Consider the following 20,364-nt stretch of genomic DNA (forward strand, 5'->3'; position numbering starts at 1 on the left):
AATTAATTTTTTCCTCAGTTGATCACCTTCCTTTGCTTTTTCTGTCCAACTCTGCCTTGACCTTTTTTTCCCCACACATTTTAGTCTTCCAAATGGTTGCATTTTCCCTTCGGTCTCCTTTTTTTCTTTACCCAAAATTAGTAAATCTATGAAACCAAGTAAAAGACACATTGTATAGAAAGGCAGCCTCCACCTTTCCCTATCCCTCACAAACAACCCCCACGGTCTCCAGTGAATGCCAGTGAAACCAGAAATAGCTACAGAACAAGTTTTCTATCTGTTTAGAAACATCAGATTTATTTGTTTATGAATTTGCAATGTCAAATGCTTTAAGAACACGTTGTTGAAAGAGCGTATTAAACTATTTAAATGATTCTTTGTACTTTAAAATGTTTTCATCTAGTAAAGATTAAAATATTCTGTTCGTGTTCAGAAGGATGAAGCTGCTTCCCTATAAATGAGCAAATGAGAAAGCTTGAGAAAAAAGCAATGCAGAAAATAAACATTAATTCAGTATGTTTGTTTATATTTGTATTTGTTAGTGATTTAATAACATACAGAGTAGATATTGTTAGATGAAAAAACCCACTACCAACATGTAAAGACCAAACATGTTTAACTAGCAAGTTTGGAGTTTCCATGCAGAAAAAAAAGTCAGTTCATCTTTCAGAAACAATTATGATTTTTTAAAATATGGCATCAAGCAGTGCATCCCCCAATGAAGACTTGAATTAAGGGAGATGATATATATTCATGTATATACTTCTTTTGTAATAAACCCACTGGTTTGTAGACCAGAATTTGCTGGATGGAATGTTTTGACCCTACCAGCAGCATTTAACAAGGCATATTGAAACAGATACGGTCAGTCACGAAATCTCAGTATGAGAAATACTTTATGCTAGACAGAAATACAGTACACAGTACATAGGGATATCACTACACGCCAGTATAAAAAGACAAATATACGTCCAATATTATAGATACCAAGCACCTAAATTTTTGTATAGTGCATATAAAATAACCGGAAATTATGCTGTCTGCTACACTTCTTTCCCAACGACCGTACCCCTATTGCACTTTCGGGATTGAAAAGGTAATAAAGGGAGTTACTTCTCACAATATGAAGGCTGTCTTTTAACTTGTGAGAGCATAGTGCCAGGCGAGATGAAGACTTTCACCCTTTTTCTTAATCTCTGTTACTGCGTTGTGTGTTAGTTTTCTGGAATGGTTCTTAGCCTGAGGCAGTGCCGGTGACAGCACTCACAGGGACGTTGTGGAGGCAGCCTCCGAGCACGGTGCATTCCTCAGCACGGTGGCTGGATGGCTCTCCCCGGAGCGGGGATAGAGTGAATGCATTTCAGAGGATCAGGTGTAGTGTTCCAGCGATAAAACGAGACCCACGAACTGCCCCTTGCCAGCACTGGGAAAGAGAGAGCCCGTCCCGTGGCACCAGCAAGCCAAGCTGGGACGCGGCGGGACCCGTGAGGGGGCGGGCAGGGACAGGGGGACGGCGGACACTGCTGGGGCAGCCCGGCCGTCCCGGGCAGGCCGCGGGCAGTGCGGTTTCCGCGGGCACCGGGCGAGCGCTGCTGTCCCGGGCGGGGCGGGGGCGGGCTGTGTGCACAGACACGGGCACAGGCAGACACGAGCACACGCAACATGGCGGCGGCCAGCGCCGGCCCGCGCCCGCTCCCACGGCGGCTCCCGAGTCCGGCGGGGCCGGGGGCCGAGGGGGCGGGAACGGCGCCGCGCCCCGCCCCCGCGCGCGGAGGCCCCGCCCCCCTCCCGCCCCACCTCGGGGGCGGGGCCGCACGCGACTGCGCCGCGTCACGCTCGGCCAACCGCCTGGCGGCCGGCGGCGCTCGCGCTAGGCCCCGCCCCCGGAGGCGTGTCCAGCGGCGGGCGGGGGCGGAGCTCCCCGGGGAGCCCGGGGGGGGCTCGGCGGCGGCGGGAGCGGCGGCGGCGGCGGCGGATCCCGGGCCCCTCCCCGGGGGCGGGTCCGCCCGGGCCCGCGCGCTGCAGGCACCGCCCCCCCTCCCCTGCCCTCCCCCTCCCCGCCGGCCCCTCAGTAACTTGGCCGCCTTTTATCGGGCGGGCGGCGAGGCGGGGAGTTTATTGGAGCCGGAGCCGCGGTGCGGCCGGGGCGGGCAGCGAGCTCGGCGGAGGGCGGGGGGCCCGGCGCGGCCCGGGACGATGCTGCGGCTGGTGTCGCTGAAGTTGGGGCGGCTGTACCGCTACGTGAAGCTGGCGGTGCTGGGCAGCCTGGCGGCGGCGCTGGTGCTGAACACGCACTCGCTGCTGGCCTCGCTGCAGCGCAACGAGCTGTCGGAGCGGCGCTTCCTGCAGCTCAATAAGTGCCCGGCCTGCTGGGGCACCAGCTGGTGCCGCAAGTTCCTCAACGGGCAGCTGCGGCTGGAGAGCTGGGGCCGCCTGCGCCTGCTGGACTTCTTCAACGTGAAGAACGTGTACTTCGCGCGGTACGGGGAGCCCCGCGAGGGCTCGCGCCGCGTCGTGCTGAAGCGCCTGGGCTCGGCACAGGAGCTCGCCGACATCGACACCAAGATCTGCCGCCGCGCCACCGGCAGGGGCCGCTGCGACCTGCTGCAGGCGCTGCCCGCCACCGAGTTCGCCAGCCTGAACGGCGACGTGCGGCTGCTCACCCCCGGCGCCGTGGAGGGCTGGTCCGACCTGGTGCACTGCCCCTCGCAGCGCCTGCTCGACCGCCTGGTGCGCCGCTACGCCGAGACCAAGGACTCGGGCAGCTTCCTGCTGCGCAACCTGAAGGACTCGGAGCGCATGCAGCTCCTCATCACCCTCGCCTTCAACCCCGAGCCGCTGGTGCTGCAGGTAAGCGCGGCCGGCGGTGCCCGGGTGAGCGCCCGCCCGCCCCCGCCGGCGCTCCGCAGTGGCCCTTCTGCCCCTCGCCGTGTCTGCGGGAGGGGGCCGAGGGCTCCCGGACAGCTGGCCCCAATCCCCGCCGGATCGCGGGGGCCGCCGCTGGCTCTCTGCCCTCGCTGACTGTCTTCCGGAGGTGCCGGCGGGGCGGGCTGAGCGGAGGGTCCCCGGTCCCTGCCTCCGGGCAGGAGGCGTTTCTTTAGCTCACTCAGCCTGATCAGCTCTCCTCCTTCCTTCTTTCCTCTCTCCGAGACTGTATGTGTTTTCCCGATTTGCGGTCCTCCTCAGGGTTTTCGCTTCATCCCCGTCCCGCTGTGCCGTCGGGTACCGAGCGGCAGCCGCGGTCCCGCAGGAGCGGGCGGATCAGCGCTGGGGCTGATGCTCTGCTGCCTTGTGCCGTTCGCACAGTTCGGTGTCAGCGTGTTCCACGATTCACACATTCCACGATTCACACATTCCCAGACAGCTCTGGGTGCCCGTGATTCATTTCTTAGGGTCTAGTTTAAGAGGGAGTGCGTAAAGGCTGTGCTGAGATGCTGTTGTGCTTTCCTTGTCAGAAACTGACTCGTGCTATGTTATGTTCTTAATGTGAGCTAAATATAGTTAGTGCTGGTGAAAATTAGAGATAGGTATTTGTAGCCTGAAGATAGATCGACAAATAAATGAACAGTGTTCTCTTTTCAGCGATTACGTATTCTGTAGTCTTTAATTAGGGGGAATGGGTTATATGCACACACCTGAAATTTGTGCTTTAATATGTTATGTACATTTTTAGGTAAAAATGCGTAAGAAACTTCTGTTCTGTGGCACCTCTCCGTTGTTTCTATTCCATATCTATTTAGATGGGGAGCTTTGCATTTTGATTTTTAACATGATCAAGGCAACTCCCAAGTGTGTCTTTAGCATGTAGGTTTGGAATCAAAACTGTTTTGTCTAACTACTGAACTGTCATTGCCTTTATCCAGCGTATGATTAAAATAATATTTGCAAATATGTTATGAAAACACTACCTCATGATTACTCTTAACATCTGCTGTTTCTCTAGTGAGAGGCCAAGAAATGCTCAAAAAGCAGTGCTGCAGGCTTTACCCTCCAGAAAGTTTGCCTACTGACTAATTTCTAGAAAATCAATTTATGAACTGAATTACAAATACGATTTTTGGTAGCATGCCTTCTGCCCTTCAGTCTCTCCATGTATTGTATTGTTTCTAAAGTGTTTCCAGTTTGCTTCCCAGCAGACTTGAGGGTACAGTAAGTCTCCCATTTAGCTGTGAAATTCCTCCTGAGCACAGTGAGAAGGGAAACTCCTCTTAAGTAGGAAAATCAAAACTGCTTCGCTCTGCTGAGTATATTCGGAAATTCTTTGAAAAGTGATTTGTTTTGGCTGTGTTTCATACAACTTACTTTTTTGGTTTTGAACAGTGGTTCCAGCGTATTGAGTGTAGACCTCGATGGCCAGGGAACAGCTGTGTTTCTTCATAATTCTTTACAGACGAGGGTATAGCGCACTTGTGGCACTTACAGTAATGGGTCGGATCAGAAATGGTGGGCAGCGGGTTGATTAGGAGCCTTAATTCCTCTCAGCTTCTTGATGAACTGTAGATGAGTCCTGAGACTGTCGAACAAATCCGTTGAAGAGAAGAAAATCTTGGGTGGACTTGAGTACTCTGCTCGACGTTTATCTTGATAAGGGTGCAGCTGAGGGCAGAGCAGGTCAAATTCGTGGGAAGTGAGGCAGCCTTTAGCAGTTCAGAGTGAGGTAAAGTGAGTCGGTCACCTTTTAACAGATCAAAAGTGTTTCGTAGAGTCTTGTACATTTCGATGTTTAGGCATATCTTGGACAATGTTTCTGGGGAGGTTCAGGCCAGCTTTGTGTCCTGAAACACTCCTGGTGGTTTCTCCAGAAGAGTGTTAATTCACTTTGGTCATTGGGTACTCGAGGTTTGAAGACCTTCCCTCAAATAGGAATGAAATATGTAAAATACGTGAATCTGTATGAACTCTCCCCATTCCATAGTACTCCAGGTTTAGTCTCCATCTGAGAAACGTGAGCAGTGGGTGTATCGGTGTTCTGCAGCTCTTGCAACAGGAGCGTGCTGGATACTCAGAGGTGGTTACTTTCTAGCGCTATAAGTGACTACTGAGAAGGTTGTTTGCGCATAACATTTGTAAAACATTTTGTGGTGTAGTTCCTGTAGTATTGATGAAGGCAGGTAGTGCTATGGAAATGCAACTTGTAGGCTTGTTTTAAAAATCAGCTGCTTCCAAGAGACCTGCATGATCTTGTATGAAGAATCAGATTTTAATTTAAAATAAAGCAGTCAATAAATCAATGCATTTAACTCATGCTGTCTGTCACCAGAGGGCACAAGGAAGAATATTGCTTGATTTTGCCTTGAGCCTTTCATGGAACACTGCAGTGACTGAGCACTGTTATTCATAACAATTTTGGTTTAGAAGTGGAGATAATGTCTTAACTCCTGGTGTACAGTGCATGTGAGTTCTGTGTTGCTTAATTGTGTTATAGACAAATGTAAATAGGCAATTTAGTAGGAATTCAAAGCTTGATCTTTCACTTATAATAGAAAATTTGCTGCTGTTGTCAACAAGAGCCAGCAATTTGTGGATTATGAGGCTTTTCATCAGAGACTGGAATTTTAGCATGGAGCCTGTGTGGAGTGTGGATTATTCCTGACGTGATGTTGCTTGTGAATTGCATTGTCACAAGTGATTTACAGCTTCTGCTGTGAGAATTTTTCAGGCAGGGCATTAACCCACAGCATGATATTACTGTTCAGGGATTTGTATCAAAAGTAAAACACTGCACAGTTTAGTATAGATTACATATTGTAATCCTAACTCGCTATCTGCATTTTTTATAACTTTCTTGTTAACCTTCTTTGTTAGCACTTATTTATCGTGTAGGTGTACTCAGGGAAGAACTCAGCCCATTTTGCCATTTTACTTTGTTAAGCAAGTGGAATGACAGCTGCAGTATTGTTCAGGTACAGTTTGTGTTTGTTTTGGATATTAAAATAGTAATTTTTCTTCTGTGGAATCTTGCTAAACTGCTCACTAATTAAATCCTCTCAGTTTTCATCTGAATTCTCATTTCCAAAGAACTTGTATGCTAAAGATTTAACTTTGGATAGGTTTGGGTTTTTTTCATCTCCCCTCCTAATAGTTGTTTTCTGCAATGAAGATAAATACTTTCTAGTAAAATAAGGCCAGGTTTGTAATCAAATTGCTACATCTAAACCAGTATTTCATATAGGCATGAACTGTTTATTTGGACAAAAGCAACAACAAAACTTGCTGCTCTTTCAACTCATTCAATGATCAAGAGTGTTTTAAGTGGGAATCACCTGGAGGATAGGATCTATGCATGGCATCCTGTTTCTGACTGAATATGATGATGGTGTGCATCAAGCACTTGCAAAGATAAGTTGGCTGAAGTTGCCTTAGGAAGAAATAGAAAAATTGAAAAAATAACTTGGATTAGAGACTGAGTGCTGTGTGACTGTTCACTCTTTGCAGAATTCCTAGAACTATTGTGGATGTAAACATATTTATCCTTGTCTGGTGACTTTCTATGAACCACCCAGCTTCTACGTTGTCTTCTGAAATATATGTAGTGGAGAAAGTTTTTGTGATATTTTCAACAGGGATATCGGCTTAAATAGTGGATGTTACTCAGCTTTATCAGGTAGCTTGGTTAATTTTTCTCTTCACTTGCAAGTTGGAACATCAGCTTACTGCTGATAGAACTGAAGGGTGCGATCCCTCATATTTCATAGAGCTCCAGCACTGCTGCCTGCCAGCCTCCAGATTTCCTCTTTGGAGGTGCTGTGGCAGTCTCCTGACAGTTCTGGGTGACAGTTCCTGAGCTGCTGCTGTGGTGCTGCTGTAGCTGCCTTGCTGTGAGCTGTGGTGTGCAGCCACGTGGTGTCTGACATATTTTGCCAGTGGCAAAGTTTAAAGTTTTGTACTTGAACACAAAAAAACAGTAGTGCCCCAAATCCTTGTTCTTGGAGTTAGGGAAAGTACAATGTGACTCAAGACTGCTGAAATAAGAAATTATTTCTAGATAAGAAAGGTGTTTTTCAGTAAGGTGGTTGTATTTCTCCTACGATCTTGCACTTACCTGAAAAGGCAGTTTACATCTGTACTGGCAAAACTGGAAGACAGGATTTGTAAATTGTCTTGGCAAAAGTGCATCTAGAGCTGGTCTTGCAACCCTCAGTCTTGCCTTTGTGCTGTCTGTGCTGTTGGTTTGCAGTATTGCCAGGTGCCATATGGAAATGTCAGTTGCGTTTGCTTTGTTGTCAGTGTTGTGGTTTAACCCCAGCTGGGAACCCAGCCCCACAGCTCACTCCCCTCACACTGCCGGGGGGGTGAGGGTGGGGAGAGTACAAGTGAGAAAACTTGTGGGTTGAAACAAAGAGTTTAATAAGGAAAGCAAATCCAAACAAGGGATTTGTTCAGCAGTTCCCATGGCAGGCAGGTTCTCAGCCATTGCCAGGACAGCAGGGCTTCATTCCATGGAAAGGTGACTTGGGAAGACAACTGCTGTCACTCTGGATGTGTGCCCCCCTCCTTTCTTCTCCTTGCCCCAGCCTCACGTGCTGATCTCGGTGCCATGTGGAATGCAATATCCCTTGGGTCAGCTGTCCTGGCTGTGTCCCCTCCAAGCTTTGTGCAGCCCCATTGCCTTGGCTCTGTGTGATCTTGCCAAAGGCCTTGGGCTCTGTGTGATCGCTGCTCAGCAATGACCAAAACATCCCTGAATTACCAATGCCTTTTCCAGCACAAATACAAAACACACACCCATACCAGCTACTGTGGAAAAAATTAGACCGGCACACAAAGCCAAACTTGAAATTTGCACACGTACTTTGCAATTAAAATAAAATGCTTGCATGTAATGAAGATTTTTTTTTCAAACTATACAAGGTATCTGTCAATTAAATCCAGAGTGCATTAATGCAACTTTGTCTTGGGCTGTAGCTTTTAACAACCTGTTCAAATGAACATTCTTCAGAGAATGCTGGTGAACATTTTTGTCTTGTATGTAAATTACAAGTCTCAAGGACTTTTATTTCTCTGACTCTTAAGAGAAGTACCAATCTCTATGTGCCAAGTAGCAATATTTCTGCATTTTTAATAGACTGTGTAAATCATTGCCCCTCCCTCAGATATAGTTTTAGCTTTCTAAATGCTTAAGCTTAATGACTTTATTTTTCTCACAGCTTCTGATCATTCTTATTCCTTGTGGGGGAAAAAAGCAAAACAAAACAAACCCAACAGCTGTATCTCTATTCCTGTAATAACTACTCTGCATGAACAGTCTGTTGCCACATAACCTAAAATTCTTCTGGTTTCGCTACATGTCATTGTTGGGCTTTCTGTTTGGTTTTGCTATGGGAAGAGCAATAGCTGACATCTGGTAAACATATATTAAAACTTGAACTGATCAATTTGAAACAATTTCTTTCACAGAATTCACTCAAGGTAGCAATTCAGCCAAATGTTCCACAGAATCTTATTGCTGATCCGTATATAAGAAGTAAATGGGCAAATTCCTATTTTTTCATACACACTCTGCTAATCAAGTTATTTTCTGTAGTTCTATTCTAAATACATTGGTGGAATGTAGAATGGCAAGCCAGTTTTAATACTTGGTACTCTTGAAACTATCTTCATTACTGGATTTGGTGTTTCTGGTCCATAATTCTGGTGCCACAAACCAAGTAGTGGATTTAAGGTGGTTATCTGCACTACCTGACAGGTCCTTGGGTGGACTTGTGTTACTTAAGTCCTGGCTCATACAGATACTAGGATTTTAATAGACTGAATTTCCATTGTGAACCTTTTTAGAAGGAAGGAAAAATTGTTCTTTGTTGAATTAAAATTGGGTGGCCTCAAGTTACAAGACTGTTCCACTGATGTGGTTGTATTGAAAACTGAAGAATCATTTTTTGCAGTGACGTGACTGTACATGTTAGACCAGAACTGGCTTGTACTTGTCATGTTAACTGTCATGTTTAATTATGTTCCTTAAGTTATCAAATCTATTCTCATCCTTCTTTCGTAGTGAAAGCATGTAGGGTGAATTATAAGGGATATTTTAAAATAGTGTAGAAAATCTTGAAGTTGTTGTGGGGTGTCTATTATGATGAATGGCTGTCTGAATTTAAAGGCTGCTGGGAAGTCACTATACAGACTTAAACAGAAATTCTCTTGAGAAATTCTCACTCTTGCAGTTTTCAGGAGCAGAAAAGTTTGTTACCCCACATTAGAAACCTTGCACTACCAATGTTGTTCTGATACGTCAGATGTATAGGGAGAGTTGTGTTTTACTTCCCTGAATTAAGTAATTGAGGCTTTGTTTTAGACCTCAATTTTGCAAAGTAACTTTAAAAATAAGGCCATCTCTGCTAAGACTCCTTTATAGTGATATATTCCAGGCTCATGACTGATGAGAAGTAAATACACAGTGATTATTTTCATCTGTTGCAAATTTAATCTGAAAAAAACTTTTATGAATTACAAACCAATTTGAACAGGCGACAGCCAATGAAATTAAATTCGCTTTACTATGACTCTCGAATTTAATCATTGTTCATTAATTTATTCGGAAAAGAGGCATATCTCTGCTGACATTGTGAAATACAACTTTTGCAGCTGAAGTGTTCATCTTGACAGCTGAGTATTTATAGAGTTTTGTGTATTTTTGTTGTATAGTGCGTCAGTTAAGCCTGGTGTGAACCTCTTGTTGGCATGAATTGTATGTAGTGACTGGTTGAAATGTAGCCAAACTTGAGCAAAAGTCAAATAAATTAAAAAAACATGGTTTCAATGGGAACAGCAATGTCTGGAGCACTCAATGAAATCCATTGTTCATGCTGTGTGTGTAGGCTGTATATGTGTAACTTCTGTGGGAATTCTAGGTAAATGTCAATTGGTGTGGCATGGAGTTCAGAATTACATGGTTTTCATTGTACTCGCAAGCATTCAAAAAAAATTTGAATACTTACCTTCTAGAATGCAGATCAATTCCTGACAAAAGGAGGCATCTGTGTTTAGACTGTGCTTTGTAACTCCTTTGATCCAAAAAACATTATTGTAAAATCTGCTTTCCATCTCTTCATGGTTCCAGAGCTTTGCTTATTTGCCTTGGAGACTAAAACAAATGCTACTTTTGTTTACGCTGCAGGATCAGCAGCGCTCTTAGAGAGAACTAATTTTCCTTTTGAGGAAGAGCATGTTATTTGAATTCTCCTTGCCCTGCCCATTTGTGCCTGGGCAGATGCAGTTCAGCAGGATGATTTAGTGAAGGTGTCAGGGAGAGGGGTCATTTAGCCATGAAGTTGCTCAGGGAATGGAGACAAATCCCCACTCTGTTTGTGTGTGGTTTTCAAAATTTCATCACATACAAGATGTAGCTCTTTGTTTCAGATGGTTTTGTCTGGGATGTTTTTTCTGAGCTGGAACTCACTTTACACAAACATTGGAGGTGACAAATAGAGCATCTTCTGGAATAGTTTTGAAAATGAAAAGCATGGGTTTTAGTGCTACAGTAGAACAAAAATGTCAGTTGTTCAATGCCAGTTAACTTAAACTGGTTTGGCTTTTTGGTCTTGATTATGAGGATGGATTATATGCTTTGTTATGATAAACTAATATTCTTTTAAGTGCTTAATTCAAAGAGGGTTTGTGTTACTGCAGAGTACAGTAGGCCTTATCAGCTTCAAGCTGGTGGATCTTCATTAGATCTGGCCTGATCTAATTCACAGCTCTGAACAAAAAGCAGTGGCACGTCTGTGTATCTTCTCAGGTTTAGACAGATGGAAGTGAGGAAGACAAATTCACTGACAGTGTGTTCTGTGCTTCAGTGAAGTGCTAAATTTGCTCAGTTAATTATTAATATTTTATTCTGAGACTACAGTGAATTTTTTAAAGGGATAAATGAAGTATTATTCTTTCAGGAACAGTATCTCCACTGTCCCTTTGACAAAGTTTGTTTAGGTTTTTAAGCCTTGCTTAGAAAGGTCTTGGAGCTACAACTAATTAGGGCAAGCAAAATACGTTTTGGGGGTGTGTCACTAGAAATGGAGGTAGCAGAAGTTTTTGGCATCTTTACTGTTTTCCATCTTTCTGTTAGAAGATCATACATATTTGTCTGAAAACTGAAAGATGACAGCATTAATGAGGGGAATCTTACTAAGCTACCTGTTTTTAGATTTTCATATGCATTACGTTATTTTAAAACTCTTTAAAAAGCTTAATTGTCTATGGTTTCCATGGCATTTGTGTGTATGTTCACAGATAAAATGTGAGTGGGTGCATCAGAATCAGATTCTTTTGTCAAACAACTGTTTCTGGTTTTGAACAGTAGCTTAGTTTTGACCTTGATTGTCAAATGCAGGTTTTAAGTCTGCAAATAGAATATTCAAGTACAAAATTATCTAATTAAATATGCAGACTACTAAAATAAAACCTAAAATAAAGTTTTGTATTATTCCCCAGAAATCAGATTTTTGACAATGATCTAAGAAGCTTTTCGTTTCTAAATGTACCTTGTTCATGGAAAACATGTTTATTAATCATATAAATTTGTTTTCATTTCTTACTGGCTTTCAAATTTTAATACCAAAATATCATTGTCAAGTTAGCTGCAGTTTCCTCTTAGAAAACAGCTTTCAAAATAGAACGGTACAAAAAGTTACAAACCGCTGCTTGCAAAGACAAGAGATCTACACTTCAATTAATATTCTTGTCAAATTCACCAAGTGAATATAAAAACTACTGAATGAGGCACTTGTACATATTTTTATCCCCTTCTTCCGCTACTGACTTGGGTAATGAAGTGTAGATGTGGCTGCTACATGCCAGTTGGAAGGGAGCCAAAGCAGAGATGTTGTTTGTACATGTGCAGATGTTGGCAGGATTCCCTGCACTCCTGTTGTCAAAAGATGTTTTTATTGCCGCAGCGTTTTAAATATATCTGTTACAGCATGGCATGCAGATATTCTGCTGGTAACGTGAAGGTGTGCGCTTTTGAATAAACCAAACTGTTCTAAAATTTCTTGTCTGGAATGAAATTCAGTGTACACAGGACAGGAAGCATAATAGATGTATTTGGAAGATCAGTGACTAACGCAGTACTTTGAAAATGAGTTTAATCCATTACATAAATGCCTGCTGCTGCTGGAAAGGAAAAGTCCTCTTAGCTCCTTCCCTCTTCTGCAGGCAGCTGTTGAGGCCTTCCCTTTTCCTCTCAGCAGTGCGTCCTGGCATGAGGTGGTGATGTGGTATGGATCAGGCTCTGATCCAAGGGAGCTCCAGCCCAGCAAGTACCAGCCTTGCTTTCCTGATGATGTGCAGGGGATTGAAGTGAGTGTCCCTGGTGGGTCAGAGGGAGGGACAGCTTTGCCAGGTTCAACTGTTTGTTGCTGAATTTGTGTTGAAAAAGGGAGGCAAAAAAAAAGTCGTAAGCAGGGCAGGATTGGAGCATAGAAAAGGAGAACTGTGGAAAAGAAAAGGAGTGGGGTGGGACAAAGTAATGTTTAAATAAAAATATTTAAGCATCATTGAATTGAGTGCTGATAAAATGCAGCAATATGAAAGTGTCATGCACAGTTGGGGAAGTTAGTTAAGCATTGTGTTTATCAGAAAGTGTAATCAGGTAACTTTTCTGCAGTTTAAAGAGAAGTTTATATGATGTAGGTAAAACAAGTAATTTCATTTGATGGACGACAGCTATTTGCTTCTTGTTTTGTTTTGGTCCAGGACTGAATACAGTCAGGAATAAATGCACATGAAATACCTCTTTGGTGACATTTAGTGATGCCACAGCCATGTTTTTGTTATATAGTCTGTTCAGAATGACTAAGGAACACTGAATTAGCACATCTTTCAGTTGTCGGAAGGTTATTTTGTTAACCACTAAACAGGTGGGAAAAAAACCCCCAAACCATCTTAACTGTGGAATGTGACACTTGACTTGACCTGAACTGGTGGCTATTTGGCTGTACTTCTGCCTTCCTTAATTGCCCTGAATCCTGCAGGTAAATAAGCCTGGAGGCTGGGTAATTTCTTCCCATTGCAGGGTAGATTGAGTTAGTGAGAGAGATTTAGTTCTGCTGAGTTATGTGGTATCACAGCTTGAAAACACCATACTGCTCTCAAACCTGTCAAATTAGTTCGTATTATCCTCAGGATAATGTTTTGCTTATGTGAGTAGATCATGTGATAAAAATAGAGTTGAAGTTCAGACATGCAGACATGTCAAAAACTTTGAACCTATTCTGTTATTAATATGACTCTGATGTCCTTTTGCCCAGCCCAGAAAGGTGGTTCTTTGTAATGGTAAATATGGTTACTTACCCAGAAATTGTATTCTAAGGTTTGCCACCTTAGAGAGCAGCTTCATGGCTTTTGCCATAAAAATGGCAAACATTGTCAATTATGTATATGAATTGTGATTTTAGTTCCTTCAGGTGTACTATATAGACAAGGTTGGTTACGTTCAGCGCCTCTTGCCTGCATAGCCTTGTAGTTCAGACCTGTTCTACATGGTGTGTTTCCTTCCAGTCTCTTTCCACAGCTGACAGTAAATGGTTCCTGCCGTTGTGGATTCCAGGAGGTACAAAGCTTTCATTCATCCTGAAACCCACCATGCCGTTCACCCCAGCTGTGGTAAAACCTTTGCTATGTCATTACTGCAGAATTGATCATGAGTGGTGTCCGGTGACACCAAAGCGAGGCAGGACACGAGGAAGGAGCATGGGCATGTGGTGATGTCTCCTAATAGTTAAAATTGGGGTACATCATATTCTTAGAGTGCTAACTTCTGTAAATTTGGGGTTTCTTAAATTAGTGCTTTTGTAGTTTTTTCCTGTTGCATTCCCATTCAGCATCCCTCCGTAGTTTGGGAGAGTACCTGTTAAGTGCCTGTCTGGTCATATTGAAGTAGGAAAATCGTGCTGCTGTGTTGTGGCTTGTTTTGTAATTGCTTGTAGCGTGTCATTTCTATTCAGTCTCTTACGTTAACTTCCAAGAAAGGTACTGTTAGAGACAGGTTGTACTGTTGATAAAAATGTTATGTGGCTGTACACAGTATATATGTAGGAATTAATCAAGAGATAGACTGTTAAGGTATACTAGAAAATTAAGAAACCTCTTTGAGTCCCATCAACTGGGAAAATGGAAGGGGTGGTGACAGTGAGAAGGAGGTGCCACTTTGTAGAGTTTTTTTGCTTCTGGTTATTAAAAGAAATGGTTTTATTTAAAAGATCAAATGCAAAAATACTTTGGTGGGAAATATACTTGCATTATTACAACAGATGTGTAATAAAACACCAAGAGAAAAAGATGGTTGGTGAAACTGTGTGTGTAAATGTGTGTGTGTGTATATAGATGGAAAAACTAGATAAAAAAAGTAGATATTATATATTTTTTCAGGTCATCCAACTTTTTCCCTGCGTTAGTCCAGCAAGCCCTCCTGGTCACATAAATACATTTTATATTGGTTTTTCTTTCCCTTAGAAATATATGGATTATTGTGTTGATGGATATTTGCAACTTTCTCTTCTAACTTTTATTGAAAAGCCTGTTAAAATCTAAGCTGTTCTGTATGAATTAACAATTTTAATTTTTTTTATATACAGAGTTTTCCATCTGACGAGGGTTGGCCATTTGCAAAGTACTTGGGAGCATGTGGAAGAATGGTGGCTGTCAACTACGTGGGAGAAGAGCTGTGGAGTTACTTCAATGCGCCGTGGGAGAAACGAGTGGATCTGGCCTGGCAATTAATGGAAATAGCTGAGCAGCTGACAAATAATGACTTTGAATTTGCACTCTACCTCCTCGATGTCAGCTTCGACAACTTTGCCGTGGGACCAAGAGATGGGAAAGTTATCATTGTAGATGCAGAAAACGTTCTGGTAGCAGACAAAAGGTTGATCAGGCAGAGTAAGTGTCTTCTTTCTCTGCAATATTTAAAATACGTGTGGTTGCAAAATACGTATTTTGTTTGCTCTAGAACTAGACTACTAATTAACAAACAAATTAGCTTTCTTTTGCAATTAGGCTGCTAATTAGCCTGACCAGTTTGTCAATTTTGTGAACTGTTGAGCATACCTGGACACTTTTAAGTACTGTAAACCTGCATAAGGGAAGAGGTGGGGTTGGGAAGAGGGTGTTGGAGCTGGGTGTGTTTGGACAGGTGGATGGACAGATAGACAGATAAGCAGCTTGGCTGTCTTGACCACTTCAGCTAAGAGAGAGAAGTTTTTTTGTCTTTTCCAGGTACCTGTGTAACAATGGAATTTTTGGAATTCTGTTTTCTGTGAATGACAAACATCGTTAGTGCCTGCTTTGCCTTAGTCCTGTAGCCTGACTTTGCTTCCTGTTGGTTCTCTGTAATAGTGGAACCGAAGGAATGGGTCATTCCAGTGCTGTTTCCAGAGTCATTTTCTTTCTGTCAGCTGTGAAAGCTCAAAGCAGTGGCAGCAGGAGAGGTGTTTGACAAAGTGGCATCACATAGGTTTGTATTCTTTTTGAGCTTGTAAGGAAAACTTACAGACCTGAGGGCTGGAGACACTGAACATGAAACTCTGGATTCTGCAGAAGATCATGGCAACAGGCCAAGCGGCTCCAGTTTGCTTTGGGTGAATGGATTTTTTTAAGTTTTGCAAATAGGCGTCATATGTTGTGCTGCAGAATTAACTTCTACACCGTGTTTTTCTGTCCACACACTTTCTTACAAGGAAGTGTGTTTTGTGGTTGTTTGGTTGGGTTTTTTATTAGATTAATTAGATTTATTCCTACCAAGGAAACCTTTTAATATATTGAATATCCAGTACATTTACTGTAGAACCCTTTCCTTTCTGTTCCATTCCTTTGTTTTCTGTTCCTTTCCCTCCCTCTTAAAATAATATTACTGAAGGCTTCATTTTTGGAGAATGTCTGAATTGCTCAGGCAGAAGGATGTCTAAACGAGCTCTGAAAATGTTAATACGTATGTGGAATAGGAGTGGGTAGCTCCTTGCAGAACCTGGATGCTGCAAGTGTCACGTCTGTTGTCCCAAGCAGGGTTTTAGTGTGATTTATGATCTAGCAATCAAGATCACAGAAAACAAAAGAGGACACAAGAAAATTCTTAGTCTTTATACAAACTTGTGTTGTGGTTGACATGTAATACTGATTTCATGGATCTTTGGGAAAGTTCTGTTAGATAATCTCCGTCCAGAGTGATCTGTATGCCTGTTTAGATATTTCAATATGTACCTTCTGTCCAGTTGCACTGTACAGTAATACCTAATTGTACTCTGTGTGGGATGTCATATTTGAGTTTGCTGAATCCCTTTTTCCCCATTCTCCTTTGCTGGCTTTCTTTTCCACATTGAACTTCCTGTTAATTTTACAGATCTTACATCATGTTTTTATAATTTTAGCTGTCGCCCTTCAGTACTCTTTTTTTTTTTTTTTTTTTTTTCCTAAACTGGCTGTCAGTGTGCCATGAATGAGAAGACCAATAGTCAGCTCAGAGCCTAGCCAAGCACAGATTAATTTTTCTTTGTACCTTGCACTGCTAAGGGAGATCTGCAGAACTATGGGACTCCATAAGCTGGCAGCAGTCTGGAAACTTCAGATGAAAGTTTTCTAACAAAAAGCAGTAAGAAGGCAGGAGAGCTCACACTTAGTAACCTTTTGAGTATTGTAACTACATGAGGTATTTTATGTAAATCAAGTTTTAAGTTAGAGACAGCTGTGACAAGGAGAAGGGTTTGCACATGTACATACATTTGCATTCTTGAATTTTAGTTTTTTTCAAAGATTATAAGTAATGTATATGCTTTTTAATATCCTTTCTGGTTACTGCCATGTCGAAATTAAGATAGAAGATAAAGTTTCAAAAGTTTTTAGCATTTATTTTGCAATGCTCTTTTAGTCTTTGGTAGACTACTTGCCAGCAGTAGTTTCCAGGGCAACTGGAGAACCCAAATCTATGCTGCTAAAATAAATCATGTTGCTTGTTTGTTTTTCTCTCAGCTTTGGCTCTGGATCGTTCTCTTGTACTTGCCCATGCCACATTTTTTTCCTCTGGGTATGTGTGAATGTCGATTTCATGTTTACTGTGCTGCTTTTTTCCCTGCGTTCTCTTTGCTGTTTATTTTGCCCTCTTTCTTTCCCTTATTTTTTGTTTTGCCAGGACCATTTCAGCAGGAGGATGTATTAGACTGTCAGATGCTATTTTAGGCTCGAGTTTAAACAAAACCGGTTTGTAGTTTAAATATTACCAGTTTGCTGTGTATTGAGCTTCTGATTGTATTCACACAGGCTTTCCTCCCCTCTCTCACTGGTTTCACCATCTCCTTGTATTTCACAGATAAACCTGAGAACTGGGACGTGTGGTACGAAAGCAAGTTTGATGACTGTGATAAAGAAGCTTGTCTGTCCTTCTCTAAAGAGATTCTTTGTGCCCGTGTCACTGTGGACCACAACTATTATGCCATTTGTCAGAACCTTTTGTCCAGACATGCCACGTGGCGGGGCACCTCCGGGGGGCTCCTGCACGACCCCCCGGCTGAGATCGCCAAAGACGGGCGCCTGGAGGCCCTGCTGGATGAGTGTGCCAACCCAAAGAAGAGATACGGCCGATTCCAAGCCGCCAAGGAACTCCGGGAATACCTTGCACAGCTCAGTAACAACGTGAGGTAGTCCACAGTGAAATTCTTCTGCAACGCTGGCTAAAACACTATTGCAAAGACACGTAGAAAACGGAAGTTTTGGACTCCTGTGTTAAAAGGAGAGAATAAAAACCCTAGTTCATCGGTTTTCTAAATACTGTAAAAATAGAATTTTATGGTGTTATAATGTTCCTTTGCAAACAAACAAGGTACTTACTGAATTAAAACTTGAGCTACTATTGACTGTCCTCCCTAACTGTTTAAAAGGGAATAGGTCACAAAAGACTGTGATGGCTTCATTGACAGCTTGTGTGTCAAAGGGTACTTTACATAAAACTGCATTAGTGTCACAGTTTTGTGAAACTGATGTTCTTACTTGGAAGGTCAAGTTAGACTGGTGGCCTGTTTTAAAGGCCTTTTTCCTGACGTCATTGTCTCATTTTCGTGTTTGTTTAAACACCTTCAAGTGGCATTTACATCCAGGTAAATCTAGCTGTCTGCATTGTTTCAAACTGAACAGGCTTTCATGTTAATGCTGTGCAGAACATTTCTACTGTGAGTGCAGGATTCCCGAGTTTACTGTCTGATTTTAGGGGGTTTTACACTGTATTTTACTATGCTTAGACATTGTGGTTTGTTTTTTTAAGATCATCATAAGCTCAAACCTCGCTTGAAGTAACATTCATTTAATGTCTCCTGTGGTTCTGCCATTGGAAATATCACTTAATGTAACTATTGTACAAAACTTACCCTTTGTGCCAGTATATACACTTGGCTCTTAAACACGAAATTGTGCTATGAGAACTCTTATTTTTAACAGAGATAATTTGAAAATTGGAAAGACACTACAATAAAAAGATCTGTGTTAATTCAAGTTGGGGATAGAAGATTGACTAAAATAAAAAATCACTAGTCTGGTGTAGTTTAAGTATAAGCCAAAGAAAATGGTTTTGTTTATTAGTTTTTGAACACATAGTAAAGAATGCTATACCGTAGTGAAGCTAATAATTTTCAAAATTCAGATTTTTGATGGTTACTTTCTGAAGAACTTCTAAAACTTATGTGTACTTATGCTAGCAAAAACCCTAATTTGAATAATAATGTCAAGCAAGTTAGAAGTTTATTTTACATCCTTCCCAACTGTGTTAAATGGAATTTTCTGAAGGTTTACCAGTAAGCTGTACTCACTCTAGGTACCTTTTCTTGAACTAAGTTTGACTATTCCCAGTACATTTGAAATTGACTTGTTGAGGTTTGTGTAAATATGGAGTTGTTCTCATAAATCACAGTTTTTATAAAAGTCTCAGTTACTGCTACAAGAACTCACTTGAAAGCTTGCTCCTCAGTTTTTTGTTTTTGTTTTTTAACAACTACTATGCTTCATTTTCCTGAAATCTTGTTCATACAAAGATACTCTTAGGAAATGTGTGCATATTACTTCTAGTAACAGTAATGAAGGGGACTAATATTTCTTAAATGCATCTATGAAACACTATTTTGTACAAGCTAAACTTAATTCTGAGTAAGGTAACGTGCGCTACATCCAAGAGCAGAGCTCCTCTGCCTCCTGTACTACATCGAAGCCTGATGGAAATGGTTCTGCAAGTGAGGAGAATGGCAAATTCATTGACTTGCCCTCCTTTCTCAAAGCTCAGAGTGGAGCCACGCACAGATGCAGAGTGCTCTTTGATTTCTTAGGTCACTGTATTTTGAGGACACAGCTGAATGGTGAACATGGTGGTGCTGCTGAGTTACTGGTTGGACTTGAGGATCTTAAAGGTCTTTTTCAACTTAAAGATTCCATGATTAAGGATATTTTAGAATTGGAAATTCTCATTCTTATGTCATCATTGCCTCTGTAGTCTTAATTTGTTCCCAGCCCCTTGTCTTGTTTTCTGAAGTTAGAACGCCCAGTGCAGCTTTTAATTTTAATTTCTGCCCTCATCTGAACAGTCTTATGTGCTTGTTCTGGCACAAGCCATTGGAGAATGTTCATGTTACTTTTCTTCATAAAATCCACTTATTTGAAGAAAATAGACTAACCCTCAGACTAGGTACTACCACTCTACCATAAAAGCCTTGCCTTACCACTACAGTTGATTTTTAAACATCTACCACATTTCCCAAAGAGAGAGTGGAATACGATTGTTAAAGTTGTGAAAGAAACAAACACTGCCAGTTTTGGTTACTACTTGAGACAGTTCTGTAACTGTCAGAATGTTCTCTTAGATTTTGTTTGGGGTTTAGTCCCTCCAGAAACAAGTTACTAAAGCCACTTGTAAAAGGAACTTGGAAGTTAAAGGAAAATAAACCCCAAAACCCCCAACTACAACAAACACACTACAGGGAAAACATTGTGGAGAGCAATAAATCTTGTTCCATTTGCACCTGTCAGATATTTATTGTACAATAACAATTTATATTTTTAGTCATTGCCCATTATTATTGATGAACATGGTGAAATATTTTTGAATGAAATGTTTGGGATTTGTATGTGCATTAAAATTGTCCTTTTGTACTGTAAGTCACTGTTTGTTTGGAATATTTTATCAAAACTGTCTCCCTGTGCCTTTATATTACAAGAAAGTTGTTTCTGCAACTTCTAATGATATTAATAAAGAATACTTTAAGAACCTCATCTCAGCTATTCATTTTCAGATCACTGAGTCTTTTAGGATTGACTGTGTCTAGTGTAGAAGGGAATGCAGGTGCCCTTGCCCCTGCTCAGTAACAGCTGTGTTAATTACCCAACACAGCCTCAGCCCTGATG

At 42.1% G+C, this 20,364-nt stretch overlaps 1 protein-coding gene across 1 annotated transcript; it reads left to right on the top strand.

The window, feature by feature from the left end:
- Nucleotides 1-2,196: 2,196 nt before the first annotated feature.
- Nucleotides 2,197-20,231, top strand: DIPK2A (divergent protein kinase domain 2A). Its single transcript, XM_040074693.1, has 3 exons — nucleotides 2,197-2,850; nucleotides 14,571-14,874; nucleotides 17,294-20,231. The coding sequence occupies exons 1-3, from the start codon at nucleotides 2,197-2,199 to the stop codon at nucleotides 17,623-17,625; spliced, it is 1,290 nt and encodes a 429-aa protein (XP_039930627.1). The 3' UTR covers nucleotides 17,626-20,231.
- The last annotated feature ends 133 nt before the right edge of the window (nucleotides 20,232-20,364 follow it).

Source organism: Hirundo rustica, chromosome 10 (genome assembly GCF_015227805.2).
Source record: "Hirundo rustica isolate bHirRus1 chromosome 10, bHirRus1.pri.v3, whole genome shotgun sequence".
Lineage (NCBI taxonomy): Eukaryota > Metazoa > Chordata > Aves > Passeriformes > Hirundinidae > Hirundo > Hirundo rustica.

What these genes read in the sequence shown, in the direction of transcription:
- DIPK2A (XM_040074693.1), top strand. Translation starts at nt 2,197, where the DNA reads ATGCTGCGGCTGGTGTCGCTGAAGTTGGGGCGGCTGTACCGCTACGTG. An exon ending in CCGAGCCGCTGGTGCTGCAG is followed by an intron (nt 2,851 to 14,570) that starts GTAAGCGCGGCC and finishes TTTTATATACAG; the next exon opens with AGTTTTCCATCTGACGAGGG. An exon ending in CAAAAGGTTGATCAGGCAGA is followed by an intron (nt 14,875 to 17,293) that starts GTAAGTGTCTTC and finishes TGTATTTCACAG; the next exon opens with ATAAACCTGAGAACTGGGAC.